The 23048-nt window shown below is 39.1% G+C and overlaps 1 protein-coding gene across 2 annotated transcripts in view; it reads left to right on the forward strand.

Annotated features, from left to right (window-relative positions):
- The window catches only part of mtmr14 (myotubularin related protein 14), a 37509-nt gene extending 15093 nt beyond the window's left edge, over positions 1–22416 (forward strand). Inside the window, exons 13-19 of one of the 2 annotated variants that reach the window (XM_047582126.1) lie at positions 2833–2869; positions 2990–3060; positions 3211–3269; positions 3726–3858; positions 12188–12364; positions 18960–19166; positions 19930–22416. In XM_047582126.1, coding sequence (XP_047438082.1) covers positions 2833–2869; positions 2990–3060; positions 3211–3269; positions 3726–3858; positions 12188–12364; positions 18960–19166; positions 19930–20110 — 865 coding nt within the window. In that variant the 3' untranslated portion in view covers positions 20111–22416. The remainder of the gene's footprint in view (positions 1–2832; positions 2870–2989; positions 3061–3210; positions 3270–3725; positions 3859–12187; positions 12365–18959; positions 19167–19929) is intronic. The other variant, XM_047582127.1, reaches the window with a different exon arrangement.
- Positions 22417–23048: the final 632 nt, after the last annotated feature.

Consider the following 23048-nt stretch of genomic DNA (forward strand, 5'->3'; position numbering starts at 1 on the left):
ACATTTGTAAGATCCCTGTGCTTTCTGCTCCGTGTTGCCTTTCTGTATCCTGCGTGTTAATGAATCACAGAGAGAGAGAGAGAGAGAGAGAGAGAGAGAGAGACTGACTGACTGACTGACTGACTGACTGACTGACTGACAGCAGTACATGCAGTCTGGTTTCATTGATAGGACTTAACTTAGCATTTGTTCCTATCATGGGTTCTGGGATTCTCACAGTCTGGAGGGGTTTGTTCACAGCTGCAACATAGATGAGCTCACTATATCTTAAGACAGATATATGCTGTATATTATGGGGGTAGCCGAATACTGTATTCGGAAAGGTACATATAGTGTGTTTTTTTTACAAATACTTATTTTGATTTCAAATTATTTGTATTCGACAAGAAGACAAACATCCTATCAAAAGTTGCTTTTCATCATGTGACCGTAGATTTGTGTGTCTGCCCAGATTGAATGACGTTCAGGAGTCAGGGTGAAAAGTCTCATCTCCACAACAGAGGAGGCTCTGACTGGATGAAACACTACTGCATCACTAGTTTAGTCGAATTGATTTTTTTTTTTACTTAACTGTTTTGCAGAGGCAGCATACAACTTTTGGGAAGCAGAGTTTGAATACATTAGCATTGAGACGTCAGCAGTCAGATTCTCTCATGTTAGCATTCGTCTTAGTTAGCATTCCTTAGCTCAGTAATTCAGACAGATCTACCCGTTCACTCACATAAGCACACACATATTCACACACCAGTGCCATGCACTGGGAGCAACTGGAGATTCAGTGTCTTGCTCAAGCACACTTCAGGGATCAAACCACTGACCACTCTACATCAGTACAGTCATGTTCTGTACCTTTAAGTCACCCTAAATCAGCTCTATTAGCTGCATTAATGCAAAGTCTAATAACTGCATTTGTCGAAAGGGGCATCACCTACAGAGTATGCTGTACACTGTAAGAACTAATCAATTAGCATTGGATCTATATTAATTATTAGTAAATAATCAATCTTTGCATTTCCAGCTCACAAGCACCATTCTGACAACGACTTGTGAAATGTGTGGTTTATTTTCAAAATAGTGAATAGTGAATGATAAATAATATGATAAATAATATAAAAGAGTAATGGAAAATGATGAGAATACAGTAAGTAAATGAGTTAACGAAAGTGAAAAGTATGAACAAAAATGAGAACGCAAAGAGAACCTAATTTCTTAAAGATTTAGATTTGTTCAAGGTTTCTTTAGTCTCATCACACACCCCAACTCTGCTCAAATATGAAGATGATAGTTTAATAGTTTACTTATGGAGACTGCCCCGAACAACTGGATTGAGTGACCAAAAGCTGTCCTGGTGAGCTCGATCTTCCACAGTGGTATCGTCAGAGAAACCAGAGGTACCGGAGCGTTAAGAGCAGTTTGATGGACAGTCATCCAGGTCTGGACCTCAGCGTCGGTTACAGTGGGGTTTTCCTTAGTGTTACACAGACAAAGTGGACAAGTGATTGCCTGGACAATTAAAATAAAATTCAGCTTATACTTAAAGTCGTGCGGTAAATGTAGTGAGAATAATTCAAAAATAAAACTTAAACATGCCAACTGGTGGGCAACAAAAACCAGTTAAAAGTTAGAAGTTATCACAAAGACAAAAATGAACTGAAGAAGAACGAAGACAAAGAAGACAAAGCAGACTTAATAGTAAGCAACACTAACTAATATCAAGAAGAAGGAAGGGTAGATTATATTCAGGCTATGCTAACCAGTCTTGCTTTGTAGAATAAAAATGCTATGGTGTCCAAAGACATTTCTTTAACTAGCCCCTGGATGGCAGTATGGCTCCATGATAGAAACCTCTGATTAAAATATTCAGAGCCTAACTTCTTCAAATTTTGGCCTAGAAAGACGCACAAAACAGTAAATTAACACAAATCACAAGTTGAGTATAGATTAAACATTGTAATTCTGGTTACAAGTGTACATTTCAAAGTTTGCAGTTCTAGAGAGGTCCTGCAGTTCTTAATTTATTTACAACCATTATCTCCAGGTGGTCCAGGCGCCGAGAAGTCTGTTTATTCTTATCTGTTTGGAGTACCTGGATGTGGATTAACACGTCTATCAGTACGTTTACATGCAAAAACTAATTATTGCCTTAATCGGACTATAACAGGAGAACTTAAGTGCATGTAAACACGTTACTTCGATTAAAATCGGAGTTCTCATTATCCTATTGAGACAACCAGATAATGCGATTAAATCAGAGTTTCCAATCGGATAATGTGTGTGCGCATGCTCCACAACAGCTGCGCTGGCGTGTGACCCCGGAACAAAAACGTCCAAGAAATCCGGTCGTAGAGGAAGAAGAGAAACGGAGCCGCTAGAAGAACCATCTGAGGGATAGCGCGGATCTTACCTACACCTGAAGTAGTGCAAATATTATGAACAAGATTAAAAAATTTACTATTATCCGTCTGGTTGTTGTTTGAAATGCCGGTTTGCCGCATGAACGACTCTTGTTAATTATATCACGCAACAGGTCAACCGGAAATCGGGCCGTATTATCGTGGTATTATCCCGCTGAAAAGACACGTATCGCCACCTAGTGTGGAAGAGGGGAATAGTTATTTGATTTTCTTGCGCTGCATGTAAACTGGGACAAGGACTGTAGTCAGAAAGTCGAATTTTGAGCATAGCTCCATTAAGCTCTGCATGTAAACACACTGTATGAGAAAAGTTTGAAATCCTTCGTTCGTTGCATAAGAATGTGCTGAAAAGCTTGGTTTATGGCTTTGTTTTATGGTCTAAGAAGATAAAATATTTTTCTACATCATTTCTTTCTAGTCACATGCTGCCAGATCGACTCTCCAAAGGGGAAGAGGTACGTGTGTTTATTTTAAACTCACTTGTTCCTGGTATAACAGCTCGTATGTGTAGTAGTTCATGGTTTAATGTTCGCTGTGTTTCATCTTTGTACTGAAATTAGTTTCCTCTTCCTTAGATTTTCTTTTTTTGCTTCAATTTTTTGAAGCACATTGTCTCAGAGAAGTTCTCTGCTGTTAAGAAACAGAGGTGAGTTCTTTCTTTCATTCTTTCTTTTTTTTCAGTAGTAACTATTAGGGCAAATAACCAACTTCCATCTGCAGATTTCAACTGCACCAACCCAGTAGTCCCTGTTCGTTCTAATCTTTTCATGTCCGTCTCATTTCATCATAATTTCAGAAGGAAGAACTCACACTACAAAGACAGTGATTTCACCATGGAAGACCTCTGCCAGTTAAGTAAGTCTGTGGAGTGTTATCATTTTAAATTTTTTAAATCAGTCCAACTTGATTTTCTCATTTTTTCCGTTCAGTTTTTGGTGCAATGTTAGGCCTGATGTAATGAGGAATTACAAAGTTTCAAAGTGATATGAGCAGAGACGTAACAATGAGACTCTGAGTGATAACACACTTTCATCTCATGTTAATCATATTAAATTGAAAGGCTATAATCCAGAATATGCTGCATCATAAGCTTTAATGTCTGCACGATCATGGAGGGAAATGTGGCCTCAAACAGGTTGCAACCATGGCCTTGGTGCTTGCTCCTGGGGTTATTTTAAGATTTATAGGAACAGCTGGGCGACCAGAAGAGCAGAAAGATGGACAAAAGTTGTTGCGAGCAATGTTCAAAAAAACTGAATACGGCCTGCTGTGTGAAGGATTGGTGAGAAACCTTTTTGTTTTTGGATTCAGAGTCCAGGGATCGCGGCAGTGTGACCAGTCTGAGTAGTGAGTTTTCCCTCATCACTGAGGAGGTGGGCGGCGCCTCCAGCCTCACCAATGAAACCGTGGACCTGTTCTCCAACCAACCGTTCACATCTACCTGGTCAGCATAACACACGTACAAGATCACATTCAACGATCCACGTCTTTTCAAATATTTTTTTTTTTAATTGTACAGACACCAACCAACCATCCAATTCTGGCATGGTCAGTTTTTGCATGAGTGGAGTCCTCAGTGCAGCTTGCTATTCAGGAATCTGACCGGTTATGTTATGAAGCGAGTGCGCAAAACAATATCTTACAGTACAGTAAAGTACAGCCCATTTTTTATTTATTTATTTATTTATTTTTTAATTCAAGCTTTATTGCATTTTTCAAAGTGACGTGACTTGGCAAGATTCTCCATACAGGAACAGAATAATAATAAAACAAATAACAATTAAGTAACCCTAACAACAGAGTTAACAATTTTTGTCTGAACATGTACAAGATAAGATAATGCGACAGATACACAAAAATACACAAACAGGAAAAAGAAAAAATGTCCTAGTAGTGGTCATCGTCTACCTTTATGTAATCCCAAAACCTGTCCCAAGTATGGAAGTTTTTCTGTGCCATCAGAGTTTGAATATGAATTGCTACATAAATGTAGTTTACATAAAAAATTCAACATCACAAAAAGTTCAACCTTATAAATTCAACATCACAAAAAAATCAACCTTGTAAAATTCAGCATAAAATTCAACCTCAAAGATACAACCTCAAAACATTCAACCTCAAAAGTTCAGCCTCGAGAATTGAGCCTCAAAGCTTCAACCTCCAAATTTCAACCTTTGAAGAAGACGGATTTAACTTCGAAGAAATCGATCCCGTTCTCTATTCAGCCAAGTGTAGCCAATCAGGTTATGCTCCATTGGTCATGGTGCAGAGACATGGCACATAGAAGAGAGCAGCAAATTAGGCCACGCCCCCATTTGAGTGAAAACAAACCACTAGCGGTAAATACAAATCCCCCCATAATCAGAGTTTATTTTGTGTTGTCAGCATTTATCGGCTGGAAAGGGGGCAAAATGGTTAACGTTAGTCAGGCTGACACATAATCGCTCTGCAATGTTAAATTTTTTATTTTTATTTTTTTTTAAATAGGAGCCGTATGTCCATCTACCGACAGATAAATGAGTGAACGGCCCCACTCACTGGCCTGAGGTGTCGTATCAGACATTTATTTCCTACGTCATTGAATCACCGGGTAATATATCACAGCTGTCATCAATTCATAATAATTCCATAATAAATTAATTAATCATGACATACATACAGCATGAAGCTTAGCCAACATTAACCCTTTTGTTTAAAAAAAAAAATGCTTTACAGTAACGTAACTCTGTGCTCTGTCATTTCTTCCTGTCATTTCAGTTCAGCATCAACATTCACTACTTTGATTTTTTAGCATGAACTTTTAACATTATAACTAACAATTCTGATGACTGACATTAGTTAACGTTAGCATCATCATGATTAAGTGCAAACGTACACATATCAACTATCAGGGTCCGACGGCTTTACATCTTTGTCCACCAAATTTATTCAATTTGTTGTCCCTCTGTCTTGAGGGGAGTTTTATCTTTTAAATGGTCCAAAGAACAATAAACAACACAGTAACTTATGCTTTGTTTTCACCCATAAGGGGGTGTGGCCTTTTCAGTGACGTAGGGTTATTCTCTTCCATAACATAGATATATACACGTAGATGCAGCCTCTGCCGCCTCTGTCCATTGGAATGATGTGTCAATGCAGCCGTTATCTTGTTCAGGAGGAAGCCGTGTTAACTGATTGTATAAGTGAACAGAGGCAGAGGACTATCCACGATTAAAATCATAATAACTCACTGAATTTTCAACCGAAGTTCAACCCGTTTAGTTTATTATAAATGACAGACATATATTTATGATACAATATAAATTGGTTAAATTAAAAATGCAGACAATGTGCAACAGCATTGGAAAGATTCCAGGTATTTGTAAAAACGGATATTAAAAAGGATTGATACATAACAATAAAAATCTAACAATAATATATTTAATAATAATAATAATAATAATAATAATAATAATATGATCGAATGTATGATTTAATAATCAAAATAAAATAAGATGCAGTTACAGGAATAGTATTTGTGAAATAATAATAGTAATAATACATTTTAATATTACGTTACAAACTAGTAAATGGCTGTGAGTATCGAGTGATACCTGCTACCAGGTTAGCTACCTGAGCCCGAAACGCAGGTGTTACTCCGGTTGGAGTAACACCAGCATTTCTGGCTTGTTGTTGGTAGCTGCCGAAGGTAAAGACACTCACAGCCAGTTACTAGTTTCTAACACAATTTTCAATAACAGTGTAGATACTGTTCAATAACTTCCATCAATGTTCAACTTCAGAGATTGAAATTTTGAGGTTGTATCTTGAGGTTGAACTTTTTGAGGTTGTATCTTTGAGTTTGAATTTTTTAGGTTGATTTTTTTTTAGGTTTATTTATTTATTTTTTTGGAAATTAGACAATAATGAATATGATTTATGATTTTGCAAGATTGAATTTTTTGTGATGTTGAATGTATAAGGTGTGTTTTATGTTGAATTTTATGAGGTTGAACTTTTTGTGAATTTTTTATGTAAACTACATGTAAACTTATGTAGCAAATCGTATTCAAACTCTGACAGCACAGAAAAACTTCCATATCCAAGGAGTCACTTGCCTCTCTCACATATTTACCACAACCAGCCATAATCGTTGCCCTTCAATCTCTCCACCAAGGTCCCTCTGCCAAATCGTCTTCATCTTTATTGTGAGGCTTTTCATTTTCCAAGTGGAAGTTTCTTGTGTGCTATCACCATGTTATCAGCAATATTGTAAGGCTTTGAGTTAATACAACTCCTTATTTGTAAAAATTTCCAAAAATGATCTTTTACTGCCAGATTAAATTTCTGCAGTAGCTTATGATATGACAAAATCACCCCATCTTTGAATAGATCACTACTAATACGTATGTCTTTTGAGTGCTACTGTTTCCAATACGCACATTTCTTTCAAATACACACATTGGGATTATGCCACAGTCATGAGTATCTTTGTATTGTGTGTAATTTTAAACATTTTATGCACTCTGGTCCAGACATCTTTTGAGTGTTGAAGTACTGAATTTATGATATTAAACTGTTTTTGTGATAAAACTTCCATGGGTTGGAAAGGAGAGCATATCTCCTTTTCTACCTCCATCCAAGCTGCTTTGTCCTCCGTAACTTGCCAGTACCTTGCTATTTTGGTCATCTCAAAAGCAAAATATCTGGGAGGCCCAGACCTCCCTTCTCTTTATGTGCGCATAACTTTCTCAGTTTTATTCATAGCCTTTTTCCACCCCATAGAAAATGTTACATCATCCAGTTGTCTAAAAATGGTTGATGGTATCTTAATTGGTAAAATCATCATGACATAACTAAATTGCAGGGTAACTATCATTTTTATGACATTGATTTTTCCCCACAATGTCAGTTTTAAATTTTCCCACTTACCAAGGTTTGTTTTAATTTTCTTAAGTAATGGGTTAAAATTTAGTGCCACTATTTCGCCTATATCCTCAGACAGTTTGATGCCAAGATATTTCATTCCCTGCGTACCCATCTAAAATTAAAATATCTCCACCATAAGTGAAATACATAACTTGGAGAGAGGCATTGCCTCAGATTTACTCCAGTTACTGGAATAGCCCGAAAATTGTGAGAAGGATTTTATAGTGTCCATCAGATGTGGCAGAGAGGTTAAAGGCTCAGATACTACTGCTAAAATATCATCAGCATATAATAATAATTATATGCCGCTCTTATTCCAGGGTGTGCTCTTACAGACACTGCCAAGAAGACCTCTAAAAATATGATAAACAGTACTTCTTTGTACAACATTATAATCCATTTGATAAAGTTAGAATTAAAGCCAAAATAAGACAGGGTAGAGAGCAGAATCTGCCACTCAAAGGTCTCCTCTGCATCCAGAGAAATGGCTGTAATAGGAATATTTGGGATTTACTCAACCGCATGCCGCACCTGCTAAGATACTCTCTTTTAATATAAGCGTTTGACGTTTACCACACAGTAGCTATTTATTCAGTACGACCATACGATTAATTTCAAAATAGGTTTTAAAGTATTCCTCTATTATCTTTTTAAACATTGAGTCCGACAGTAATCCAGTGTTTATTCTCCATCTACCTCTCCTTTCAGCCTTGAGATTTGCCTTAATAAATAGTTGGACTGGTGCATGATCTGTATTAGAAATTGCTTTTATATCACAGTTAGCCACATTGACTGCCAAAGAAGTACTTATTAGAAAAAAAATCTGTCCTGGAGAAGATTTTATGGCAGTGGGGGAAAAAAGTGGGAGAAAAAAAGTAAAATCCTTCACGTTTGTGTTTGTCAGTCTCCATATAATCCTATACCTCTATTGGAGGGTTTCTGAATGTACTCCTATCCAATACTGGATCCATTATTTCATTAAAATCTCCTGCTAGAATAACTTCACCCTTTGTATCTCCCAATATTCTATTCAGCTTGTGGAAGAATTCAGGGTCTCCCTTATTAGGTGCGTATGTGTATATATATATATACAGTGGGGGAAATAAGTATTTGATCCCCTGCTGAATTTGTAAGTTTGCCCACTTCCATAGAAATGATCAGACTCTGGTTTTTATGGTTGTTTACTGGTTATGGGTATAGACAGAATATCAGTCGAAAATGCATAAAAAACACACAATCTAAAAGTTATAAATTGTTATGTATTTTATTAAGGGAAATAAGTATTTGATCCCCAAGCACAACACAAGTCAGTACTTTGTAGAGAAACCTTTGTTGGCAAGCACAGCGATGAGACGTTTCTTGTAGTTGGTCACCAGGTTTGCACACAGCGCAGGAGGGATTTTGGCCCATTCATCTTTACAGACAGTCTCTAAATCCTTCAAGTTTCTTGGCTGCCTCTTGGAAACTCGGAGCTTCAGCTCCCTTCACAGGTTTTCGATCGGGTTAAGGTCCGGAGACTGACTAGGCCACTCCATGACCTTAATATGCTTCTTCTTGAGCCACTCCTTTGTTGTCCTGGCAGTATGTTTTGGGTCATTGTCATGTTGGAAAACCCACCCACGAGGCATCTTCAGTGTTCTTGCTGAGGAAAGAAGGTTTTTGTCCAAGATGTTACAGTACATGGCTGCATTCATTGGCCCCATAATGCGGTGAAGTTGCCCTGTACCCTTTGCTGAAAAACAGCCCCAAAACATGATGTTTCCACCTCCATGCTTAACCGTGGGTATGGTGTTCTTTGGGTCATACTCACGTTTTTTCATCCTCCAAACACGGCGGGTCGAGTTAATGCCAAATAGCTCAACTTTGGTTTCGTCAGACCACAGCACTTTCTCCCAAGCCTTCTCTGAGTCATTTAGATGTTCACTGGCAAACTTAAGGCGGGCCTGTACATGTGCCTTCTTGAGCAGGGGGACCTTGCGGGCACTGCAAGAGTTCAATCCATAACGGCGCAGTGTGTTGCCAACTGTTTTCTTGGTGACGGAGGTCCCAACTGCTTCCAGATCATTAACAAGCTCCTGCCATGTTGTTTTAGGCTGCTCCCTCACCTTTCTCATCATCATCCTCACTCCATGAGGCGAGATTTTGCGGGGAGCTCCAGACCGAGGACAGTTGATGGTCCTTTTATGGGTCTTCCACTTGCGAATAATGGCACCAATAGTTGTCACCTTCTCACCAAGCCTTTTGCTGATGGTTTTGTAACCTATACCAGCCTTGTGCAGGTCTACAATCTTGTCCCTGACATCTTTTGACAGCTCTTTGGTCTTGCCCATGGTGCTGTAGAAGTTGGAATGTAAGAAACTGATTCTTAGAGCAGGTGTGCTTTATATACATGACGAGTTAAGATCAGGAGTATTGGTAATTAGTTGACTGAGCACAGCTGTGTGCCACATGCGCACCAGCCAATCTGTAGGAGCCTGAATTCTAAGTGAATTGTTGGGGATCAAATACTTATTTCCCTTAATAAAATACATAACAATTTATAACTTTTAGATTGTGTGTTTTTTATGCATTTTCGATTGATATTCTGTCTATACCCATAACCAGTAAACAACCATAAAAACCAGAGTCTGATCATTTCTATGGAAGTGGGCAAACTTACAAATTCAGCAAGGGATCAAATACTTATTTCCCCCACTGTATATATATATATATATATATATATATATATACATACACACACACACACATATATATATATATACACACACACATATATATATATATATATATATATACATATATATATATAAAAGCAACATCATTCAATGAAAAACACAAAAAGTCTCACATTGAATGTAAACACCAACTCACCTGGCTCCATTCATGTCGGTCCACAGTTCTTCCCTATCGTTGCTCATTAATGACTTTCTGCGCAGCTTTGACAGTGTTGCAACTCACGTTTTTTCCTCTCCATATCAAGTGCAACGTTGCACTGAAAGCTAGTGCATCTAATGTCAAGGTCGTGTAGTTTGCACTTCACTGGTGTAAACGCTTTCCTCTTCTGCACCAGTTCTCTAGACACATCTGGGAACATAGATAAACGACATTAACACCTTGTCCCTCGCAAACTGCCTCAAAAAGTGGATCAGCACCGGTCTTGGGGGCTGATCTGTGTTCGGCATCGGTGCCAGTTGCCTGTGCCCCCTCTCAATCTGACATTCTCTGCTAGTTTCCACACAGAGACCCTCTGCGAGAATCTTTCGAACACAACCAGGCAGCGTCCCATTAGTACCAAAGGTCTCCTTTAGTCCCACCAGCCTCACATTATTTCGCCTGCTTTGGTTTTCAAGAACTTGTACTCAGTTCCACAGGGCCTCCGTCTCTTTATCTTTGCTCCTCTTATCCTTCACCAATTGCTCCGACGTCTCTTCCAGGTGTGTAATACGCCTTTCAGCCTCACCCAGTCTTTCTTGCATGGCTGTCACTGCATTATTCAGCTCCGCCATCGTTTGTTTAATAGACGAGATGTCAGTTGCAGCCCTCTGCAGTGTTGCATTCATCTAGGAAATTTCCGCAGACAACTGTCTAGCATATTTGAGGACGTTGTGAGAGCGTCGGTGGCATCATGGTCACCCTCGTGTTCTGGGCTTTTCCAGGTAGACGTACAAGAAGAACTGTTGAAGTATTTCGATGTCGCCATGTTTTCTAAGCCTTTCCCTGATAACAGATGTTTTGTTTGAGCAATGGCACCCGGAGTTAGTGTTAAATCCCTTAAATAGATGCGTTTTTACATTAAAACCTCAATTAACAATTAGGAGAGCTGCCCTATCTAAATGGTAAATGGTCTTGCTTTTATATAGCGCTTTTCTACCTACTCAAAGGTACTCAAAGCGCTTTTAAAGTCAGACACATCCACCTATTCGCTCACACAAGCTTTGATCTGCATCTTTGATGCTGCACCCACGTGAAGTGCAGTTCAAATTTGAATGATTCCAACAGAGATTAACTATGTGTCATAAGACTCCCGCTATATACACTTGTCCTATGTCTGAAATTGGGCGGCACTGTAGTGTGGTTGCTAGCACTGATGCATCACAGCAAGAAGGTGGACTGTGGGGAATTTGCACGTTCTCCCTGTTCCTGCGTGGGTCCTCTGGGGCACTCCGGCTCTCACTGTCCAAAGACATGTTCGCTGGGTTAATTGGTGATTCCAAATTAGCCATTTAGCATTAGCCCTGACAGACCTGTCCTGTCTCTCACCCAACAGCTGGGATAGCCACCTCCCACAACCCTCCAGTCCTGTTGATCTCCCTGAGACTGATCTATAAAGGGCAGAGTTTTTTGTCCGTTTTTTGTCAAGCAAACAAATCACCAGCCTTTTGAAAGAGTTGGGGTTTGACCGGTCCATTCGGCAGATCATCAACAAACTAAAATGTTAAAAAAACAAAAAACTCCTAAAATAAGACAGGATGAGCTGGAGTGGCATGGGACGCACGACACTGTCCATTGTTTACCTTGCATTGTTCAAGTGCGCTTAAATGTGTAATGAGGACATTGTTGATGCGATGAAGTATGAGAGGGAGGAAAAAAACAGGCACGCAGCTCTCACACTGGCAGGTCAGACCCAGACGGCTGGCAGTGTGAAAGCACACTAAGGCAGGTCGACTCGGGTCTCAAAATTCTGTGTCAACACACTATTTTCGATGTGCAAGCGGTATGAGTTAATTAAATATGATCTAACATAGAGTTTGAAAGAAATACAGATAAGACATAATTTTACAGGAGGAAACGTTGACTAGAGCAACTTCCAACAGTCGATTATTTAACACATGCTCTGTAGCCAGTGTATTCTCCTCTCTTCTCAGGAGAAAAGGCACCACATCCTCTCCACAGATGGTTGTTTGGAATAGACAGAACCCTCCAGAGGAGCACCACTCCCATCCCATCAATGAGGCCCGGTCTTCCAGCTCCTCCTCCTCCAACCAGTCAGAACACAGCATCACACGAACAGGCAGCAGCCCGTTGGCTGTCCCCGGGAGAAGGTGAGCAAAACTGATAAAACTTCACCAGCCACTACATCTTATTTGTTTATACACACACTAAACTTCACTAGGCTAAATTTTAGATTATTACCAGAGGCATCCATGCATCAGCTCTGGAGCTTCTTCCTTTTTATTCACAAGCAGGTCAGCTGTATACCAAGATAGACGAGATTTGAAATTGTGCACGCATCAGTTATGAGTCTTTCTTTCTCTGGGGTTAAGCACAGATGCGTGGAACAGGGTCAAGCTACAGAAGAAGTAGCAGGACCTGCTGTTTGTCATTCTAACTGAGGCCAGGCTCTGTTTTTTGTCAGTTCCCCCGTCAAATGAAGCTCCCATAGCTCTACACGGTCTACAGTACTTATTAGATGGTTTGGTAGCTTTGGAAAGTCCTGCCCTACACATCTAACAGTAACCCTAACCCAACTGTTGATGTCTTTTTTCCAAAACACACTTTGGCATTCAACTCCATTTCACAGCATGATTGGGCAATTGCGCAGAGATGAGATAGTATCTCTCTCTCTAAAATGTTGTTTCTCCATTTATCACACAATTCCTTCTATAATTGACTTAGACTTAGACAGATTTTAATGATCCACAAGGGAAATTACTTTGTCACCGTAGCTTCGTTACAAATAAAAGTAAACACAAGAAGGATAAAATAAAATGAGATTAAAGTAAAATAAAAAGTGTAATCAAAACATTTACAGAAATATCATTATGAAAAAATATACAAAAATAGTTGGCAAAATAGCGTCCGATATGGTTGTTTGGTCAGTTGCATAGCAACAGCAGCATGGATCGTGTGATCGCATGGTGTTTCTCGTCAATGGTGTCTCCTTGTTGTCCGCTGAGAGAAGGATGTAAACGCCAACAGAGTGTCCGCCCGTAGAGTCAGAAGCATGGCACAGACATACTGTGGTCCTAAGCCAGGCCTTCAAAGCTCTTCTCATGACACACTCCTTCTGGGTCCCATCAAGTGCACACAGTCCATCCATCCTGCTGTCGAAGACCTCACGTTCCCCTTGAGGACAGCCAACGCCGACCCGAACCTCCTTCTCTGCTCCTCCATCAAAAAAAAAAAGACTATGAATGTGTTCTGGGAGAGTGACAGTGCTTGAAAATGTGCATTGCTGTCCCCATGTTTCAACAATGACACATCCTGCCTCTGCGGTAGCGAGCATTCTCTCCCTGGCTTAATATGTGAATATACAGTAGTTAGATGTAGCGGAGATAACTCGCTAGCATTAAGTTCGTGCTCTCTGCTTAAACGAAAGACAAGGAGCAGGTACTCTTGGGAATTTTGCAAATTGGTGTATTTTGTCAGCCTCTGTGTCCGACCTTAAGGTTAACCAATCCCAGTCTCTAATAAGTACTAGGAATTCAAATGCTGTCTTTTTACTGCAGAAAGTTCCTATGGAGCTAATCTGTTCAATTACTCAAAAAGGGAAGTAAAGAGGAACAGAAATTATTTTATTCCCCGCAGGGTCATGTTCATTGTTCATGCTCCACAACTGCTGCACTGGATGTGACCCCGTAACAAAAACATAGAAGAAAGCCAATCGCAGAAGAAGACTGTAAACAGAGTAGGTAGAAGAACCGTTTGAGGGATAGCGCATATCTTACCTGCACCATAAGTAGCGCGCACATTACGTAGGAATTTAAAAGAGCTGTACTATTATCCATCTGGTTGTTGATGTCTGCCGCATGAACGACTAGTTTATTATATGACACAATAGGTCAACCGGAAAACGGACCGTATTAACGTTGTATTATCCCACTGAAAAGACACATATCGCCACCTAGTGTGGAGGAGGAGAACATGTTCTCGTCAGTTATTTGATTGTAAACTGGGACAAGGACCACGTTCAGAAAGATGAATTTTGAGCATAGCTTGATAAAGCTCTGCATGTAAACGCACTGTCTGCTGTGAGAGACACTTCTCAAAAGTGGATGTTGTGGATGAATGTTACAGTACTTTGTCAAAATGGTTTAAGATTTTTAGCGTGTAGCACTGACAGTCTCGACTGATGGGTAAGGTTTCCTTTATTAAATCAACCAGATAGCAGAATGATGATGAGCAGCAACTTACTCAGTGAATCCTTAAAAAATGCAGAGCCACCAGTGCATAGGGTTTCCGGGTCACACACATTTTAAACAAAATTCAAAATATTTAAGGTGTTACACAAATAGGAAATCTCAATATGGTCCTTTACAAAGCGTTTTGGCCATTTTGAATCCACTCTGTTACTACTGCTTGTCTCTATTCTTGCGCCGATCAATGACCACATTTCCAAAGCAGTAACATTTCAAAACTTTCATCTCTTTATCTAAGTTAAAAATAACTTCAGTTTCTTTGTTTTGGAGAATGTCGGATGCTACTCTCTGCATTTAGACCGTAAATGAGATGAGGGGCGGCTATGGCTCAGTAGGTAGAGCGGGTTGTCCATGGACCGAAGGGTTAGTGGTTCAACTGGCATTGGTGTGTGAATGTGTGTGTGCTTGTGTGAGTGAATGGGTGGATGTGTCTCTGACTGTAAAAGCGCTTTGAGTACGTGTAGGTAGAAAAGCGCTATATAAGAGCAAGACTATTTACCATTTACTTAAGGCCAAACCCCTCTTACCATTTACATGCGGCAGTATGTTTACCAATATGGTACCAGCCAGCATTAGCTAGCAGCTAATGCTGGCTCTCTTGTCTCTCTCTTTTTTTTTTCCCAAATCCTGTTCGTCACACTTGCAGTTAGGCCCAAATGTATTTGGACAGTGACACAATCTTCACAAATTGAACTCTGCATGACAATGTATTAGATTTGAAATTAAACAACTAGGGTGTAGTTCCTGCCCTAAGTTTCGTCTTAAGTGAATGAAATGCGTGCTCGATCGGTTTGTGATCTGGTGAATGACTTGGCCATTGCATAATGTTCCATTTCTTTGCCTTAAAAAGTCCTGGGTTGCTTCTGTTGTATGTTTTGGGTCATTATCCATCTGTACTGTGAAGCGCACCACCATCACACTGCTTCCACCATGTTTTACGGAAGATGTAGTGATCATCATGATGATCATCATCATGATGATCGTCAGCTGCTCCACACCTGCACACCTCGAAACAATTCCAGACCTTCTACCTGTTTCGATGATGAAAAATTAGCGAGGGAATTACCCATGCAGCCCATGTAATGGCTTTTGAGTCAACTGTCCAATTACTTTTGGTCCTTTGAAAAAGAGTTGGCTTACATGTGAAAGTGCTTCAATTCTCCTTGCAGCTTAGAGTCTACACTTTAAAACCCGTATTAACTGTATCTTGAACATGTTTTGGTAAAAAGCTAAAACAACGAAACTTGGGTCACTGTCCAAATATATATAGACCTAATTGTATGTTGAAGAAAGTCAGTGACCTGGAGAATTCTGATTAAAGAGTTTATTGGAACAAACTAAAGAACAATTTAAACCAAACACAAAGTTATAGTCCCTGTCGACGTATGTTGTAAGCGGTGATGGGAAACTGAAACATGCTACTTCGATAATTCTCAGGATATCACCAGAACAATATCATCAGAATTATCAAAGTTCACTTCTAGACACCAGACTCTCAGAGTAACTTTGCATCCATGAATCTGCCTTGGCTAATGGCAAGCAATCATTGTTGAATACAGTCGTCTTACAATCAGAATTATTAATATCACTCTTGAAGTACAATATTCAGAATATCTTCAGAACCAGATGCAAATGAGCCAGTTTTGTCAAATCATAGTTTTTTTTAACAACCTGTTCTCTGTTTTCATAAACTGAAATAAAAAATCTAGACAAAATGTTTGATGAGCAGTATAATAACAACAGCAACAACAACAAACTTTATTTATATAGCACAATTCATGCATAAAATCCAACACAAAGTGCTGAACAGAAAAGATAATGTTATAAATAAAAAAAATAAATAAATAAAAACAAGAGAACATTGCATGAATCAGGAGATTTGGGCCTGAGGATCTTAGGGATCTTGAAGGCACATGTATTTTGAGCATGTCAAACAGATAAGGTGGGACAAGGCCATTTAGAGCTTTAAAAAAAACAATAAGATTATTTTAAAATCTATTCTTTAACTGACGGGTAACCACTATAGCGATTTAAAAACTGGAGTGTTGCATGCTGCTGCATTTTTCACGAGTTGTGACTTAGAAATTGCTTTCTTGGATATACAAGACAGACGATACAATACAATAGTCGAGTTGACTGGAGAAAAAAGCATGAATTCATTTTCTGCATTCACAAACTGTCACATATCTATGACAGAAGTTTGTTCTGTTTGTCCTGCTCTTCTTTTCTCTCTATCTTCTCTGTTTCTACCTGGCTGGCCTTCAGCAGATGGGTCCCTCCATATGAGCTGGGTTCTGCTCAAGGTTTCTTCCTGTTAAAAGGGAGTTTTTCCTTGTCACCGTTGCCCTCAGGCTGCTCTGCTGGTTTTTGTGAAGCGTCTTGAGATAGTTTGTATTGTTATTGCCGCTATATAAATAAAATTGAATTGAACTGAATCAGGAGGGAGGAACATGTAGTATGAGCATAAATAAAATCTGCATTCTGCATCTGCATATTTTTTAGCATGATCTTTGGGTTTTTAGTACAAATGATTTTAGGTGGTCAGACAGTTTTTCTCTTTCAGCTTTTGGTCCACTGACTGGGTTTAGGCGTAAAAAGTTCAGATTCACCCACAATACTAGGTCAGACACACTTGTTATCATCTTATTGATGGATTTGTGCTTTTTTGAATTCACAGAGATATTCAGCTGAGTGTCATCTGTGTAGTTGTGGAAATTTATATTGTGATTTCTAATAATATTGCCGAGTGGTAAATATACAAGAACTGCAGAGAATTGGTCCTAAGATGGAGCCTTGCAGACACTACAAATCAAGTTAGTTTCCTCTGAGGAATGATCAGACAGATAGAAGTGCAGACCAATTAAATAAGATCTGAACCGTTCAAGAACTGTCTATCTACTGTCAAATCCAGAGCTAGGATCTAGGACTTAGGTCTCCAACAGGGAGTCCAGGACCCCCGAGGTACTGCAGGGGAATCGCTATATCTTTAGTTGATTGGACATTTTTTATACATTTTTTAATTTTTCCGGCATGGCTACCCTATTGCTGCAAATTATTGTAATAAAAAAAAAAGAATATTTGAACCTGTGTATTATTTGAATAGCTTAATATTGATTGCAAAATTATAATAATAATGTATATTTATAAATGGGACTAGGCCGTGTTTAATATAGCACACATATAGTAGGTAGGGGGTCCTACTTAATCTCTCCATCAGTTTCGGGGGCATTGGCCTGAAAAACGTTGAAGACCTCTGATCTAGGAGAACCAATACAGGGATTTTTTTTCCCATCAGTGTTCATTCTGAGGTCATTAATAAGTTTCACTAGAGCTGTTTCTATACTTTGCTTGGCCCTGAAGCCAAACTGGAATTTTTCAAACATGCCGTTGGACATGCAGTCTGTAATTGGCGCAATGGTTTAACTAACTAAGGTGAAGGAAAGATGCCTATGAGCAGCGAGCAGCGAATTATTGTTAAAACTTACTCTGCAAAACTGTTAAACAAAAGTGGTGGGAATAGGAGCTAGAGTGTAGGTAGATGATTTTAACTCACTGTCAACTTTCTTTACTATTTCCACGTTTACTAAATTGTGCATAGTGTGTTTTTGCGAGTTTGTAACCAATGGCAGAATATCCAGCCTTTTCTGAACAATACTCATTCTGATAGTTGTAATTTTGTCTCTGAAGGTTACTGGGGCATTTTAAAGCTATAAAACTATGTGCAAGGACAGTGGTTTGGGTCTTTTAACAAGCCAAAGCATAAATCCATCAGTATGAAAGACAAAAGTAGGACTGCAGAGAGTCCTGACCTAAATCCCAGTGAAACCCTTTGGAGAGCTGCAACCTGTCATCGCAAGAATGATTCCTGCAAACTTTAAAGAGTTTTCAGGCAGGTTTAAGAAGCTTGGGCATCTTATAATCTGTGCAATATTAAATATATAAATTTGCCATTAATCTGAATGAAATACCTGAATTTCAGGGGTTACCAATCATTCTAACCAAGACTACATCAATAGCCGTGACATCAATGATTGGTGTAAAGGTAGATTAAAGGTTACACCGATGAGGGGGGCTTTTCTTGTACTAAATTCAGAGTAAAGGTCTGCACCATACACTGTATAAATATGGACAAGCAGCTGGCATGGCAACTTGTCATCATGATGTCACATCCTGTTTCTATAGTGCCAAATAACTAAGTAAAGTGAAACGAGACTATTGCACATCACTACCCCTGAGTCAACTACAGCCAGATCAGATCTTTATTTGCACGCTGGGAACTGATCACTGACATAACATTCTTTATGCCATATTATTATCTTATTGTAGTAGATGGGCTTTTACAAATAAATGGTTATAAACTCAGATTATTCCAACACACTATATTTACACTCAAGCCGCTAACATATTACAGAAAACTTGATAATAAAAGCTTTAGAGGGTTTTTTTTATCCTTTCTTTTACATCTCCTGTCTCTGTGCCGGTTATCTGTCTGTCTCAGGTTAGCAGCAGACTACGCTCGGTCAGGGTCCTCCCTCTCAACAGAGTACGGTAGCTGGCAGATAGTTTCAGGTTGTGGAAGCATTCATGACAATGCACACTTCCATCCTCCTCTGGCCTCAGCCTCTTCCGTCTCATCTGCTGTTGCTTCTGCCTACGACTCCCCCCTGCCTTTCAGCTTTCAGGATGAAGGACCCAGTGGACGTATGTAAGTAAAACCGAAACCTTGCAACTGGTGTGCCCCTCTGGCAGGCTTTTACTCGGAAAATCCCAAAATTGGCATACGCAAACTATGCCGTGTAGTTCTGGAATATCTATGACGTAGAGAATAAGTGAAATGACTCCGGCCTATTTCACAGCAGACATTTTCGAGTTCAAGTGAAGTCCAGCCAGAATTAGGAGTCTCCTGACTATTTTTACTATATCCAAAAAATAAATCCTAGACCTTGACAGGTGATGTTACTATGTCACCTCGACTAATTTCTCTGCATGTAATCAGAATACTTTGACAAACTTGGTCCCTGTTCATAACCAAAGGATAGGTGAAATATTTGTTGCCTTTCAAAAGCTGACTTCTTTGTTCGTGCCCTCTGTCTACCTGAACCACATAGTAAAATAAAATAAGAAAGAAAGTCGGTGTATTTTAATTTCAGTTTGATGTGCCTGCCGAAACTACGTGTGTCCCACTTTCAACACGCAAATATCATCTATTATTCAGAGAGAATGAGAGGAATTGAGAAGAGGTGGTGATAACAGCATGTGCAAGCTGTTTTTTTTTCATTCACAGTATGCTGCAAGTGGGGTTGATCCAAATGCTTTTACCTGCGTCATTCTGATTTTCTCAGTTCCACTTATTGTTTTCATTTATTTGTTTTTTATAGAATTTAAAAATAGCATGTGCTTCCCCAACCTTTTTTTCTTCGGGCCTTCTCATCTCGCTACCTCTTGCTTGTTTCCTCTCTCCTCTCCAGGTGTCCCTTCCCCTCAGAGCGTCAGGCTCGTCTGGAGGCGGTACGGGAAGTCTTCCTGGCAGCCTACAGCTCCACTGTGGGCCTCAAGTCCTCGGCACCCAGCCCCTCGGGAGCCATCTCTGGCCTCCTGGAGCAGTTTGCCCGTGGAGTCGGCCTCCGTGGCACCAACGCCATCGTCTGAACCCTTTCAACATGATTTCAGACCCTCCTCCTGCTTCCATGCACTCAGTACAATAAAGTGCCAAACATCTCTTTTCACTTCAGGGGTGAAGCATTAATTTTTTTTTTCTTTGATTTTTACATGTTCCACATTTTATTTCCTATGAACTTAATATTTAACATGTTTATTTTACTTTTGTCAAATTCAGGGAGGGATGTGGTCTAAGTGGCCACAGCATCAAAAAGGGATAGTGAGAAATGTAAGCAGCTCAGAATGAGGTGTCTGTACCTACTACCAAATAGAATAGAGAGGATTATTTCTTCTTCCATTCTCCCTCAGTCTGCTCAGAATATTTTAACAGGGTTCTTGCAGTGACCGTCCTGTGTCTAGTAATAACTATAATATAATTTTAGTTATCATTTTCATACCACTGTTCTTTACTGGTGCAAGCAGAAGATAAATGCAGCACTTAACAGAAATTACTCCGAGCTTATTTTTTTCTTTTTAATTTCTAATTTGGCACATTAGATTAAACTAGAATATCAGTTTTTTAGTGTACAACTTGAGACGTGCAGTCTAGCCTTAAAGGATCATCTTTTCTAGTGGCTAGTGACTTGATGGGAAAAGAGTTTCTGCTGCTGTGATCTTTACATCTGTCCATACTGGCTGTGAAGTTGTGCCTTCATAAGAGTCTGGGTCAAAATATGCAGTCCTGGTTTGTAGCTATAGCTAAAATGAATGATTCAATAATGAGCCGACCTGAGATGACATCTGCTTTATTGTTGGTAACATGTCTCTTTTAAACTATATTCTGCTATATTCTATATAAGTCCATATCTACATGGTTGTGCTTTTATTGTTTGTGGAAAAAAAACACATTCTACTGTTGTCAAGCTAATTGTTCAGCCCACCACTTACATTACCTCCATATCCTGTACTTGAGTCAATATCCATATTCTTCACAGCAAACAGACAGTGCTGAGCAACATGGTAGCAAACCTGTGAACTGAAGGCCTTTTTATAAGTTCACTTGATTCATGCCGGGATAATATCACACTCATGTTTAAAAGTGATTCTGTCAGGTCACACTCGAACAGATGTTTCTAACCTTGTCTGCTTTGGTGGACACACACTAGTTTCAGGTGATGTTTCTTTCAAGATGTTTTTATCTGAAGCTTGCTTACCTGTTTTGCCAAACGGTTTTCACATCTGCTGTATCTCAGGATCTTTATTTTTTTTGTGCCTTTGGAGCTGTTTGTTAATGACAGTTTAGACTGTAGAGAGACATGGATTTAGCAGTTTGTAGTGGTTTACACTCTTATCGTTGAGTCTTATAGACACATCCTGATGAAATTAGCAAGGCAGGATGTCAGCGAGCAGACACTTTGGAAAGAGTGAAATGAGATTGAAGATTGAAGTTATCATGTCTCTGATGCACTAGAGCTCAGACACCAAAACTTTCAGAAACGGAAGATGGAAATATGTAGCTAGTTAACAAAAAACTTAAACCAACACTGTGAAAGTTCATTAATGAACATTTTGTGTCCAGTCAGTTGAAGCCATACTCATAATATAAACATGACAAATGTGCTATTTTTTTTGTCAGTTTTTCCTGTGTACTTAAAGACATGCACTTAACACATTTTTTAATCAATATTTACATTTCACTCAAAAAGAGAAATCAAATTTCCCCAAAATCATCGTTTGAAAAGAAGGATTTTTATATATTTTGCTAGACTCTTTGTCTGTACCACAAAGTCACGTGTATTTTCATCCTTTCCTTTCAATAAGGAATTTGTACTCTTTCAATTCATATTGCTGCATCTATCAGTTCTCTGCATGCTCTGTCAACTGTGTACCTCCAAAGAATCTGACAATAGAACAATCTGTCCAGTTTTATTTAAGACTGTTTTTACCATTTCATGCACCACCTTTCTTTTAAATGTGTGTTTCCCCAGGAGATTTAAATTAAATTCCAATCCAATTAATTTCTTTACGCAGCCAATTGCTCAACATCTGCAAAAAAAAAAAAAAAAAAAACTTGATTACTTAAAACTCATGAATTTATCTGGTGTTTGACATTTGCTTGACATTGTTGTAGTTGTGGCAAATTCAATTTTAGTTTTACAGATTAATTTTGAACTTTTTATTCAAATGCTGCTTTGCATTTGCCCCAGTGTGTAAAGGCTAAGGCATTTTTAAATACGACTACCTTTTTTTCTCTTTTAATTATAATTTGCTCTTAAAATATTAGCAGGTGGAAGGCTACAATGGATGTTAAACTGAGCTGCAGGTGTCAATGGTGAATTAAAAAAAAATCTGTTTTCGTATTTCTTTCTTGATGATGACAGTAACTGAATGACATCATGAAGCATTTACACCATATAATCAACTTCCCTCAGACACTGAGCAAATGTTAACAGTGTCCTTTTATTAATGCAGATACATCAATCGTCCACAACATTAAAACCACTATCTGGTTGTTTTTATCTTGTGACTATTCAGTGTTCTGCTGGGAAACTTTTGGACCTGGTATTCATTCATGTTACTTATACATGTACAGTAGCACCCATCAAAACCAGACCAGGCACCCCCACCTCATAGCAATGACACTCCTTGATCGCAGCAACGATCCCCAGCAGAATGCAATTGGATCTATTTGGTAATGTGAAAGCACAAATATTTAAACTAGAAAATTCCCTATGGGAAATTTTGAAAGGCCCACAGGGGGCTACTGCGGGGTGTACCATCTCTGTCAACATGGGAGTTAGCTAGCACACTTAGCCTACATGTAGCACCGTTAGCACAGTTAACCCACATTTATCACAATTTGCATAGTTAGCGCAGTCCGCTTACGGTTAGCACAGGTAGCCTGTGTGTGAGAAAGTAATGCACTATAACTGTAATAAGATAAAGTTACCTGTGTGTATGTGTGACACGCTTACACGTGCGTTTGTGT

The sequence above is a fragment of the Mugil cephalus genome, chromosome 4 (genome assembly GCF_022458985.1).
Source record: "Mugil cephalus isolate CIBA_MC_2020 chromosome 4, CIBA_Mcephalus_1.1, whole genome shotgun sequence".
Taxonomy (NCBI): Eukaryota; Metazoa; Chordata; class Actinopteri; order Mugiliformes; family Mugilidae; genus Mugil; species Mugil cephalus.